Source organism: Schistocerca americana, chromosome 4, assembly GCF_021461395.2.
Source record: "Schistocerca americana isolate TAMUIC-IGC-003095 chromosome 4, iqSchAmer2.1, whole genome shotgun sequence".
Taxonomy (NCBI): Eukaryota; Metazoa; Arthropoda; class Insecta; order Orthoptera; family Acrididae; genus Schistocerca; species Schistocerca americana.
This window is the reverse complement of record NC_060122.1, coordinates 343345843-343359824: the sequence shown is the minus strand read 5'-3', so window position 1 is coordinate 343359824 and position 13982 is coordinate 343345843. Positions and strand designations below refer to the sequence as shown.

Sequence of the window (13982 nt, the reverse complement as noted above, 5' to 3'; positions counted from 1 at the left end):
CGAGGCCGGCCGAAGTGGCCGTGCGGTTAAAGGCGCTGCAGTCTGGAACCGCAAGACCGCTACGGTCGCAGGTTCGAATCCTGCCTCGGGCATGGATGTTTGTGATGTCCTTAGGTTAGTTAGGTTTAACTAGTTCTAAGTTCTAGGGGACTAATGACCTCAGCAGTTGAGTCCCATAGTGCTCAGAGCCATTTGAACCATTTTGATACGCTCGAGGATGTGGATCTACAAAAGTAAAGGTTACGATAGCAAATTGCATCAACTTGCCAATTCAGATCGCTATTCATGGGTATAAGCGATATTTGCATTAAATTATACATTTTGGCTGAAACAAAACTGTTGTGTTACTATTGTAACTAAAAGTGGTCCCGAGTTGTGGACAGTTGAAATTTCTTGTACGTATCTGAAATATTAACTGAATAGTTATAATTAGTTACATGTAAAGTTTGTAGCTCCAGACACAACGACTTATTAAATACTTTCGCTGCTTAACTAATAGTTAAACGGTTTCACAAATAAAACAGCAAAATCAGTTTTACCAGGGAGTCTAGAAATATTCCATACTACTTTTTTTTCTTAAATTCAGCCAGAGGCGTTATTTTCGGGCTCTAGTTTACGTAAAAGGGAAAGAGAAGTTTGGAGTAGCTGGTTTGTCATAAACTGACACTGCAGTGGCAACGACGACCAAGAATACAATACGATAAAATAAATAACAACAACCAGCAGTGAGATCAATTGTGTTTATTCCCATTAATTTTGTATGTAACACAAGCGCGAAGGCGATGTTTTTCTGTAAACTTACATCCATTTGTCATAGTAAACCTGCCGAGGTTAGCCGTCGTGGCTTGTTGGGTTGGGTTGTCGCGAAAAGCAGGTGGAACGCTCCACAGTACAGATGAATTGCTGTAAGGCAGAGAAAAGAATGGTATCGTACACAATACGTCTGTTATCTAATCAATACATAGGTAATGACAAAGTCGAATCAATTTAGATATGCAGCGACGTCAAAGCTATCGAGGCATTTAAAACTGTACAAGAATGAAGAATGTTAATTACAATATTCCTTTCTAGTATTCGATGTAATTTCTTCTGCTGAACCTTATTCAGAATATGTAAAGTTTCAAAGGAAAGTTCATAATATTCCTTGTACAGCTCCGACTGGTTTGTGCGGAAAAATGTATGTAAGGCCCTACGTTATGAAAGTGATAACACTACTTGACTGAGAAATAAAGTTCAGCGTTCGGAAAAAAAAATGTGCTTTCTTGTTCACGCATTACGACTACCATCACTATGTTCTTCAGACCAGAAATATGTAAGTGACATACATGTATTATATTTACAAAATATTTAGGCCAATCAACACAATGAATGTGGACAAGCTATCCGCACGGAAAGGGCAACACAAATGAAAATGAGACAGTTGGTAAAAAAGTAAGTAAACTGTTTATTATGTCGAAAGTAATAGCCACAAATGTTAGTACAGTTATACCACTGTGAGACAAGACGGTTATTGCCTGCATGGAAAAAGTTTACGATTGCCTACGCAACCATGTATGTTGCTGGGCGTGCTTCTCTTCTTCCGAAGCAAATCGATGGCCACGAATGTCTTTCTGCAGGGCTCTAAACATAAAGGAATCGCATGGGGAGACATGGGAACTCTATGGACGATGCGTAGGAGTTTGCCACAGAAATTCCTGCAGCATGATCGGGACAACCTTGGCAACATGTAGTCTACAAGATTCCCTCGCTTCTAAACTGATACTGTTATTACTCAACTTAGCCGCGAGTCCGTAGAGGGTGATATATGTGACTTACAGTATAACTGGTCAGCATTTCCATCCGGAATTTGCGAGTATAAGTCGAACCTTCCTTGATCCTCCTTGGTGGGTCGTGTCGTCGGATTTCCTCCTACCTGTGCGCGGTGCAGCTCTCGTAAATGTCATCCCGTGCAGATTCTTCATTGGCGCATTGGATGTTTCTGTCGGTGAAAGCTAACTATCTGAAATTGCTGTCGATCAACTTTGGGGTATCTATTTACTCGAAATTAACATTCAGAATGCCGTAATATCACTTTTTTTACTTGTTTCGCGTACGCTGCAGAATTTTCGCTGGGAAGGCCTTACACACATTCCATACAGTACTGATTACTCCCCGTGCGATGTACATATTTGGAGCCCTGAAGTAACACGTTCGTTGCCGTCGATTTGGTTCGGAAGAAGAGGTGTATGCCTAGCTACAATCATGGTTCCGTAGACGATTACAAACACATTTCCATGAAGTCACGGACCGTCTTGTCTCACTGTGGGATAAATGTATTAACAGTTAGGGTGATTACTTTTGAAATAATAAACAGTTTATTTACTTTTTTGCCATCTGTCTCGTATTCATCTGGTCCATACTCCGGTAGCCACTTTATGGACGACGACTATCAGTTACCTCCTTTCGTGTTCGCTTGATAATGGTGGGCAGGAAGAAAACTCATAAAATTTCTCTGATTTTTCTGTCATGGAGGGAAGTTATATCTTGTTTTACATTTCTATGGTAAACCTCTCCGTGTCGCACAATTGCTCTCAAATAACGTGAAGCTCTCATGGTGAACGAACATGTGTTGGCGTCAGGAAGGGCATCCGGCCAGTAACTGTCACTAACACCGCCTCAACTCATGTTACAAGGCTACTCCGTAGAGAAACGTAAAACGTCAAGGAAGAAGAGGAACTAGAATACCCGGAAAACAAATTCGCTGTAAACTTTGCTCACTGCTGCAAGTATCCATTTCACATTCTGGCAGTAGAGAGCGCGGAGGTGTGAAATGGGACGTTATATCAGTCGTGGATAAGACAAACTGTCACTGTTACTGTTTGGTAGAGTACTGTGATACTCAGTTAGGTCCTTAAAGCGGATGCTCGGAAATCGCTTGAGCGACATCCTAATGTTGTGCTTGACTGTGTGATCCATATAGTTAGACTAACATAATGCACGCTCCGCACAGAAAGCAGGGAAGACAACGACACACGGTTTCTTTCCTCTCGTGTATCTTTTTTTGTTTATTTATTTGCAACATGCTCCATTACAATATTTGTAATGTTTGTACTGGATGATGATGATGATGATGATGATGATGATGATAATGACGAGAGAAAGGAGAGGGTGAAGCCCGGCAGCAGCACATAGACTACTCCTCGCGAAAAGCACCAAGGGGACCGTCAAGATTAACGTACCTATCCGACGGACGGATCGCCACCAACAGCGTCAAATGCCCTCACTTCATGAGACACTACGGAGAGATCTGGTATTTAAACCTGGTCAATAGCACAAAGTCTTGTGATCAAGAGCCTTACCACCACCTCCTATTCTCCCGTTGCTGGCCAAATATTGCAGTGAAACTCACGTGAATTTGACACGAGAAAAAAGACTTAACTTGGAAACATTCCAAAACAGACGCCATGTTCTTCACCATACGTAGACAATATCAAGAATAAGTTCCCAACGGAAAAATGGTAATTTTCAATAGAATAAGTTCCCAACGGTGAAAATAGTAATTTTCAACTATAGCGGAGGGTTAGAAGGTAATATTTGATAGCTTCATTTACCATAGAAGTCAACAGAGTGAATAGAAAGATCCGTAACCAAGGACTGGAAAGTTGCACAGGTCACACCAATATTCAAGAAAGGTAGTAGGAGTAATCCACAAAATTACGGGCCCATATCGTTAACGTCGATATGCAGCAAGATTTTGGAACATATATTGTGTTCGAACATTATGTATTACCTCGAAGAAAACGGTCTATTGACATACACTCAACTTTGGTTTCGAAAACATTGTTCCTGTGAAACACAACTACTTCTTTATTCACATGAAGTGTTGAGTGCTATTGACAAGAGATTTAAGATCGATTCGGCATTTCTGGATTTCCGGAAGGCTTTTGACACTGTACCACACAAGCAGCTCGTAGCGAAATTGCGTGCTTATGGAATATCGTCTCAGTTATGTGACTGGATTTATTATTTCCTGTCAGAGAGGTCGTAGTTCGTAGTAACTGACGGAATGTCATCGAGTAAAACAGAAGTGATTTCCGGCGTGCCCCAAGGTAGTGTTATATACCCTTTGCTGTTCCGTATCTATATAAACGATTTGGGAGACAATCTGAGCAGCCGTCTTCGGTTGGTTGCAGATGACGCTGTCGTTTATCGAGTAATAAAGTCATCAGAAGATCAAAACAAACTGCAAAACGATTTAGAAAAGTTATCTGAATGGTGCGAAAAGTGGCAGATGACCCTAAATAAGGAAAAGTGTGAGGTCCTCCACATGAGTGCTAAAAGGATCTCGTTAAACTTCGGTTACACGATAAATCAGTGTAATCTAAAAGCGGTAAATTCAGCTAAATACCGAGGTATTACATTTACGAACAACTTAAAATGGAAGGAACACTTAGAAAATGTTGTGGGGAAGGCTAATCAAAGACTGCGTTTTATTGGCAGGACACTTACCAGATAGGACCGACGGAGTACGTCGAAAAAGTTCAAAGAAGGGCATCACGTTTTGTATTATCGCGAAATATGGGAGAGAGTGTCACAGAAATGATAGAGGATTTGGGCTGTAAATCATTAAAACAAAGGCGTTTTTCGTTGCGACGGAATCTTCTCACGAAATTCCAGTCACCAACTTTCTCTTCCGAATGCGAAAATATTTTGTTGACACCGACCTAGATAGGGAGGAATGATTACCAGGATGAAATAAGGGAAATCACAGCTCGTATGGTAAGATATAGGTGTTGATTCTTTCTGTACGCTATACGAGATTGGAATAATAGAGAATTGTGAAGGTGGTTCGATGAACCCTCTGCCAGGCACTTAAATGTGATTAGCAGAGTATCCATGTGGATGTAGATGTAGATGTACATGTAAAAACTGAAGAAAGTGTCTTCATCGCAGTAGAAGTCACAAATCGTTCAAATTACCGTCTGCTGCCTCATTGCAGGAGAAATAACTAATCGTTCAAATTACGATCTGCCCACTAGTGGATGGTGAAGTTCCGATGGGACAATTATTACACAGTTTTATACTGCATGCCACTACAGCATTTGCGTTGTCAGAATTTACAATACTTTTTCGTGATAACCTCAATTATCAGCATCCCTCCAAAGAGCTGTCTCATACAAGCATCCAAAAATGGCTGCAAAACATCGGCGAAGGACGTTTACGGCCTGTTGACCGTTTACTGCTTCTTATACGCTCCTCCGTATCACCACAGAACACTTACATTATGAAGGGGACTTTTTGCTCTGCCTTTCTTGATGATATTAAGCTTTAAATTTGCCTATTGAAGAATCCTATTAAGTACGGTGTGGTGGCATACAGAACGTCTCAAAATGCTGCACTCTTCAAAAACATAACTCCTGCACACGGTGGACAATGCTGACAGACCTCAAACATACGCAGTAGGAGTGCTTCACACGAACCGATTACCTATAAGCGCTTTAAAATTAGATCAGAAAACATCTGAGAGTTTCGCCGTTCTCCGCACCAAAAAACTCCTACAATCATTCACATAGTTCCAAATTTACTGTTGGAATACCACCCTCCACACTCGGTGTGGAACGTATAACGTAAAACATAGACAAAGCTCATTGTTACATTGTCATGCAGCCTTTCCAAAACTACTTTTTTTACGATAGCACAGCTAGAAGTTTGACAGCTGTAGTCCAGAGGTGTTCCTGCACGCAAAAAAAAAAAAAAAGATTTCAAATGTTTTTAAAGGATGTATTTGTTTGACATTCTACGTACATAAGACGGAGAGAAGGAGCCTAGATAGCAGATGCCTGGAACTAGATTCACTCCGTAACCGGCCGTCCGCTGTGGCCGAGAGGTTCTAGGCGCTTCAGTCCGGAACCGCGCTGCTGCTACGGTCGCAGGTTCGAATCCTGCCTCGGGCATGGATGCGTGTGATGTCCTTAGGTTAGTTAGATTTAAGTCGTTCTAAGTCTAGGGGACTGATACCTCAGATGTTAAGTCCCATAGTACTCAGAGCCATTTGAACCACTCCGTAACCAACCTGCAACAAACAACAGTGCATATGAGAGAATTGCACCATAGATGTGTATCGTGGAAAATATTAGTTTGCAGGTGTAAATCGACGTGAACTTCGTTGTTTCTTTATCCGCTCAAAATCGACCCGCAGAAATTTATTGTGTTTCCTGCGCATCGTATATCAGTCCACGATCGGAACGCAAAGGAAGTTTTCGCTGCTTATACAGCAGAAAGAGCGGTCACGCAGCTCTTAGTGTTTCCGAGCTGCACATGTGACTATGTTACATTTCAGTCGTTTACTTGGCCGGACAGAAGAATCTGAAACAATGTGAGACAGGCGGACGAGCTTACGTGCATTTTAAATGGATAACATATTTCTAATTCTGCGACAAGCAGATATTAGGACGTTTTGCTTCGGCATTCTTAAAAATAACGTCTTGTTTGCAAACATATTTCGAGATATGTGAGACCAGTTAGGCCCCGCAAATTAAAATCTCTCTGTCTCAATATACTGAAGAATATCAGTAAATTCCAGTTACCTACCAACACAGCAGGAATGGCAGTTTACGTAGAAAACGAATGAATCCGCGACTAAAATGTAAAAGCAGGTACTTCCTTTATTTAGCACCTCTGAGTACTTCATTTTACTTTAGTAACATTAATATGACAGAAAACACGGGCACTGATAATAAATAGGTTGGCATGCGCTGCAGACAGTATAGAAAGTATTCATTATTCATCAGTGTCACTCTTGTGCGAATAAATTTACATGATGCAATCTGTTACTCTCGGCATTTGTCGGACAGTTTCACTTATGAAATCGTTTCGTGTTATCAGTCGAGTTGCATTGTCGCCTTGAAGTTCCGTTGCAACGAGATTCCTACTCGTCACCATCAGAGAAAGTTATTTCTCTAGATTATAAAGTAGGATACTCGTTGAAGCGTATGTTCTACACATCGCTGCATCTCGACTCATAACGTGATAAGATTTCATAAATCTCTACCTCTTTGCAGTGTAACTCACTTCATAACTAAGTCCCAAGCTTTGTTACTATTCGAAAACAGGTAAGAAAACGCAATATGGCTGAAGCAGTTGCCCAGAAGGGAATTTGATTTCCGCTTCTCCATGTCAAATGCGTCAAATACTTGTCGATTCTGATTCCAATGACCACAAAAATTTTCTTTGGGTCGTCATCTAACAACATGATCGATTGTCGTCAGATTCAGTAGTTGCACAAGAACTTCAAATGGATGCGGTATTGAAATATTATTATCAAAGAGTTTCAAACATCTTTTAAGGATTATGAACACACACATTTTCGTTACCCATGAAACCTCGCTGAGAAATTCTGTCAAAATGTAGCGTATGTGCGCTGTCCACATATCCATTCTCCCTTGCACTGTCTCTTTTAAGGAGGAGCAAGTCGCGCCCAGAGAAAGCAACCACATAATATAGGTAGTTCTAATAAACTGTGATTTACATAGCAAAGTTTATCAGACGGTACATTACCATGCCATTACTTGGAGATAAAACTAATAAAGATTTTGCCTCACATGAAATTTTCAAAGTCATAGTTATTTAAAAACAGTTTACTATTTTCTGAATCCTTTTGTAGACAGTGTAAGTCACTCAAAGCGTCAACACGAAAAGTGGTAGCAAGCAAGATAAACATTCAAAATTACAGTTAGTTGAGGTCACTGTTCTCTCCCTTGACTTGCAGGACATATGAGTCATTTAAAATGACGACATTGAAACGGGAAAAGAGGCTGGAAGCAAAAAGTTCTCTCTAGCTCTATGGATGAGGTGTTCCAGGCATCTACAACTTAGTCCCACCTACTTGTCTAATGTACGTAGCATGTGGAATAAATATATGCCCCTTAAGAAACAAGCTGGAATGTCTTATTCATATCAAAGAAGCATCTTTGGGTTGTTACTGTTCGTTTTTCTTTCTGTGATGAAAAGTCGGTTTTGTAAAGATCTGAATCATGGCGTAACTATGAAGTTCATGTTTAACGCATTCAGTTCTCGGGAAACTAAGTAGATTGTTGTGTTAATCGAAATAGTAGGGTAATATGAACTTGCAAATGTATTAATTCGTAAGGGACAGTGGAGAGATTCCCATGTGGCTTTTTCTGACATAATTTGAGGTACATTTGTTTGTTTCGGGTACTTCGAGAAAAAATTTTCTATTTGGTGATTACAGTATTTTGAGATAGCATTTCAGCTCCTTTAGAATATCTCTTGGCGCTGTTATGGCGCAGTTATGTATAAGATTTACATCTTTATGTAACACACAACTTTTAAACGATATCTGTTAACTTAGACGCGAAATGGTTTCTATCGAACTGAAGGCAACTCCAGGTTGCAACATCCAATACAGACATAACAATCTGAGCTTCATGGTTACGAACAAATACATCGATAACAATTTTTTCGGGTTGATTTGAATGCCTCAAATTTTGCACACGCAGATATTTCTGTAATAACAGAGCTATTAAGCTAAATAAGGAGCTACAGATTTCAACACAGCCATGCCGTTGAAGATAAGGCAAACCTACCAGCTGTGAATTTAAGTGGTGGTTCAAATGGTTCTGAGCACTATGGGACTTAACAGCTGTGGTCATCAGTCCCCTATAACTTAGATCTACTTAAACCTAACTAACCTAAGGACATCGCACACATCCATGCCCGAGGCAGGATTCGAACCTGCGACCGTAGCAGTCGCGCGGTTCCGGACTGCGCGCCTAGAACCGCGAGACCACCGCGGCCGGCTGAATTTAAGTGCATCGTAGGTGTATACAGGTATGGGACCTAAGAAAGAGCGCTCTGGGTTCCCGAGCATGCTGCTGTTAATTTCTGATAAACGATGCTTCTCATAAGAAACGACATGCTCACGACAAGCGAGTCAGCCACGCCATTTAGAGTACTGGACTTCTGCAACAGCCTGTATGTTTAACTATTATTTTAACGCTCTCAAATTCGGTGTCAGCTGTAAGACAGTCTAGGCAGAAGGGAGAAGAATATCCAGATTTTATAACTGTTTAAAAAAATCCATTTGTTTCTTGTACAGTGACAAAGACTGAGTGTTCGTTGGTATTTCATAAATATAAGGCAAGAAACCGTAATAATCCGTGTAATCAACCCAAACTGCGATTATTTTTTCATATTAGTAGATATAAATATCTTTTGTGTAAATGTTAGCAGAATCAAATTAGTGTGCCATCCGTATGGGTAAATCGAGATAAATGTGCTGTAACTGAGGTTGGTTTTACAGGAGCCGTGGTCTTTTCAGCATAACGTCACATCATGATTATAAGGGAATAAAAGTTAAAAAAATAATACAAATAATGGAAACAATGGAAAATCCAGGATCGAATAATGACAATATTATGACAAAGAAAGTTTATTAATCATCATATAGTGGAGATGATGAGTCGCAGACAGGCACAACAAAAAAGCTGCCAAACAAGTAAGCTTTCGATCAAAAGACCTCCTTCTGAATTAGACAAAATACTGACGTCTGCCTAGGCCAGACCAGAGACAATGGTCGTGTGTTTATGTGTTGCGAATGTGTGTGTGTGTGTGTGTTTTGCCTAATACAGAAGAAGGCCTTTTTGCCGAAAACTTACTTGTTTAGCAGTCTTTTTGTTGTGGCTGTCTGCAACCCAACATCTCCCCTATATGGTCAGCAGCAATCTTTCCTTTTCATAATATTGCATTCAGTACTGCTCGTCTTCTTCTATTAGTTCCCGGAAAAACAGAAGTGTAGGTTTCTCTATATTTTGTACCTTGTGATATCCTGATGTGTGCGGATGCAAAGGCACAATTGTTTATATGCCTCAATAGCAGCCATAGACTTCTGCAATCTCTTGTTTTCATTAGACTCAAACAGTTCATTCTTGTCAGCTCTCAGAAGCTGAAGATCAGCGATGCGCTCGCTCAGAATTTTGAGCTGAGCTGAGATGTGAAACATAACCACTATGAAGAAACTATCCATCTGCACGTGGATTAAACCAACGAAAAACATCGAGACGACCTGCAACGCGTAAGACAGCTCATACGCGTACATGGGCAAGATCGTAGTGTTCGTCACTGGGAGTTGCTGGAAAGGTAATCTTTTTTCGGGTGACATCAGTGGTGCAACAAACCAAATAGAGAGCAGGGAGATATTATACGCGTTGAAGGCCTTCGAGATGCGAATACCGCGTCTTTGCACCTCCTCGAAGATTGCCTCGCGCGTAGACCTACTCCGCACGTACTCTCTCTGGCTGTTTACCAGCGCGTCCAGCCACCGCACCAGACGGCAGTAGCCGGCCTCGTTGCAGAGGAAGAACGTCGCCTTGGTCGAACCGACGACCATTATCGACAAGCACGACAGTGACAACGTGTAGTCCTCCAGATCGCCGCGCAACGTGCAGAGGTGGACAACGCCTTCGGCAATGTGTCCCAAGCTCAGCGCGGAGATGGTGACTGTGAAGATGCGAAACAACGGCGAACCCGACAGCGGCCACACGCCGAATGCGTGCAGCCAACGCAGGTTGTACTGGAGAACGGACCCAGCCGCGTACTGCCACGTCAGTGGCTCCACGGCCTGTGAATCCCACTCCATGGGGAGCGACTGCCCGATAACGGGGACTTTCCTCGCTTTCAGCTCTACCGTTCCGTATCGCCACCGGCAGCTCAGATGATGTGGGCGAGACACGACTCCCGGCTGCGCCGTCCTCCACACGCGGACGCTCTTAAAACGAAGAGCGGCAATCAATAGAAAGGTCAAACCAGATTTTTTTTTGCGCAGCTCGCAGGTCGCTGGACTGACCTCGCTGCGTGTTAAAGAGAATTTCTGATTAGCATAATACACTCTTGTATTTAAAAGCATATGGTGTGGCTAGGAAACCAGTTTGACGTCACTACTATGTACACAGTTTACTCCAATAGCTGTGCGAGAACGACTGTGCATCTCAAAAATCCCACGAGAGAAATCAAATGTCCCCAACGAATTAATAATATATTGCTACACAACACGCTTCATTACAAATATTATTCAAAGGGAATATTCCACTGCCAGCACAAATCATGCTTCTCACCGAGACAAGGAAATTCAGGAATGAATAGTTAAGTGGACTCGATTACAACAACGCGTAATTGCAAGTTGATTGTAAACACAGACTGCGTACCTCGAACCGAATCCGTCTTCTAAGCTAATTAATTAACCATTTTGAGCTTCTGTTTTCTAATTGATGTCGAAGACGCAACGTTTCTCGGAATCGGTAAACTGAACGTGTATTATATTAGGATCTCCGTTTTTCCGTTCAGCAGAGTATTTCACGTAGGATTAAACGTGACGTAACAGAAGATAGGCGGTAGTAACAGAACTATACTCGTATATATAAATAATTTGACGCTCAGAGGACTTTCATGAATCGATTGTCTTCCACCGCTGAAATGTGGACTACTGCCAGTTCTCCCATTCGTCGAGACTAGTACTTTGGACGTAGCAGGTGTTACAACTCTTATTGAGCATTATGATTCAAGCGCCGCTACGCTGTGAAAGACAGTTCTCCTATACTTGGCCTTCTTTATTGAACTCGCAATCCTGGCACAGACGTCAACGACTGTGTTCCGTAAGTAACAATTTGCTCCTCGATGCACACTGCATGAAATGCATGTAGTTTGTCTTCTTTTTGTTACTGAACTTCAACACAGTACATGCAGTTCAGTACTTGTTAGAAGTTTCCTATCAGTATATGCCTAAAATATGACGACAACCAGACAGAAGAAGTCGACAGTGTTAAATTCTTGAGATTAGACTTGATAATAAGTTCACTAGTAGGAGCATACCACGTAACTGTTGATGCGCCTAAACAAATCACTATTTGAAATGCGAATGTTGACAGACGCATGTGACACAAAAATAAGAAAGCTTTTACTTTCATTCCATAATGTCACATTGGATTATTTTCAGGGTTAACATATCTAACCAAGCTAAAGTTTTGCGGATCCAAAAACTTGAAATAATAATTACTTGTGGCCTTAAGACTATCCTGCAGAGGACTGGTTAGGGAACTTTGGATATCAATTACTGCTCCTCAATACATTTTTGGTTAGTGAAATTTATCCTTAAAAATACCTCTTTTTCAAACCAACAGCTTAGTACACAAAATCAGTAAGAGAAATAAGAATAATCTTCACGAATATTCAGTCACTTAATTTTGTCCAAAAAGATGTCCCTTATTCAGGAACACACATTTTCAATAACTTGCTAATAAGATTCAGATTAAGAGGAGCTTATAGGGTTTTCTGGTGGCCAGATCCTTCTATTCCACTGAACAAATCCAGTGCAGTAAGCGCTCTAAAATCATATTTCTATATTGATGATGCTTGGCTACAATAGCCTAAGAATTATCATATAAACTCAGTGTATTGAATATCTACATGTCTTGTAACAAGTTATTTATTACATTTTAAATGAAACATGTTTAAGATTTTTTCAACTTGTTCCACATCCATGAGGACCATTTCACATAGTATCTGTGGAAGGTACATTTGCTTATTTGTGTTTCGTCGTAAATATTTATTGTGTTTTCTTGTTTTTCTGACGTGTTGTACATCGTGGTGGATCTCCCCACTATGAATCTACTGGAACGAAAAATAGATCTAATGTAATATAACCTAATCACGTTAGAAAACCCTACTTCCCGTCTATATCCAAATAATTCTTTGTTTGCAGAAAAAAGGTAAAAGTAACATGCCCATTGCATTACAAGACACACGAGGTTTAACTGGATGCAGGTTAATTATTTACTATTATTGGCGAACAAGTCTGTCAGGACTGAGCGAAGTGTTTAGAGGTGCGCATTTGCCGTTCTTTGTGTCTGCATTTCTTTCATTATCTTCCCGTGGGCTTCTTTTCTATGTTCATTCCATGTTTTTCCAGTCTTTTTCTTTGGTTTTTCCATTTGATAATCTTGCAATTGTGAATTTAGGATTTGAAGACTTCGCTGTTTATCGACATATTCTGTGCAGTCCCTGACAATTTCAGATCAGTTTTGATTTCGGCAATCCACTTCGGCGTGTCCGTTTCGGCCTTACTCCTGTCGTTAAAGAATTCGACTATCTGTTTTTTGAGTTGTCTGGGTTCATTCTTTTAATGTGTTCATAGAACTCTACTCTGCATTTTCTAATGTCACTAGGGATATTTGTGTATTGCCCAATTTCCCGATTCCCTCTGACAATGAATCGGTGTTGTTCGTCTACAAGTTTTGGACCCAGGCTTTTTTTTAGGATTTTACCTTACTCTTTCTCAATGTTTTCATTTATATTTTCCTGTTCAGTTATTGTTTCGGTTCTATAAAGACATTCTTGTTTAATTGCTGCATTATAATGTCTTACTTTTGTGTGCTTGAGAATCAATTCCTTATTGTAGCCATTTTGGGTAAATCGTTAATGCAGTTTCCATCTTCTTGCAATGAATTTCGTTTGTCTTCTGAACGTATTAACTAAGATATTTAAAACATTTAAATTGTGGGACTCGTTTAATTTTGCTATAGTTCATCTCCATAAATTTTGGCATATGTTTGTTGCAGGGCACGTATTCTGTCTTTTCAAAAGATCTCTGTAAACCAACTCTTCCTATAGTTTCTTTCAGAAGTTCGGTCAGACTTTGGACTGATGAAATGTTGCGAGTTAAGACTGCTAAATCATTTGCAAATGCTAAGTAATCTATAGATAACTTGCTTCAGCCTGAAGTTATTGGTTGATTAATTTTGATGATTGATTACTCTTTGCGCCATTGTTGTATAACTTTCTCAGCGTCACAGTTGAAAAATAATGGAAACAGCCTTATTCTTGTCTTATTTCGATTTTCATTTCGAAACTGAGATTTCCCCTTAAATTTAGTCTTTAACGTTGTGTCTCTCAGTGTATGTTTTATGACTGAAAGTGTTCTCAGTTTTTGA

The 13982-nt window shown here is 40.5% G+C and overlaps 1 protein-coding gene across 1 annotated transcript in view; it reads right to left on the bottom strand.

Moving 5' to 3' along the window:
- Positions 1-10636, bottom strand: part of LOC124613470 (odorant receptor Or2-like) — a 58775-nt gene extending 48139 nt beyond the window's left edge. The window contains exon 1 of the mRNA XM_047142177.1: positions 9816-10636. Coding sequence (XP_046998133.1) covers positions 9816-10636 — 821 coding nt within the window. The remainder of the gene's footprint in view (positions 1-9815) is intronic.
- Positions 10637-13982: the final 3346 nt, after the last annotated feature.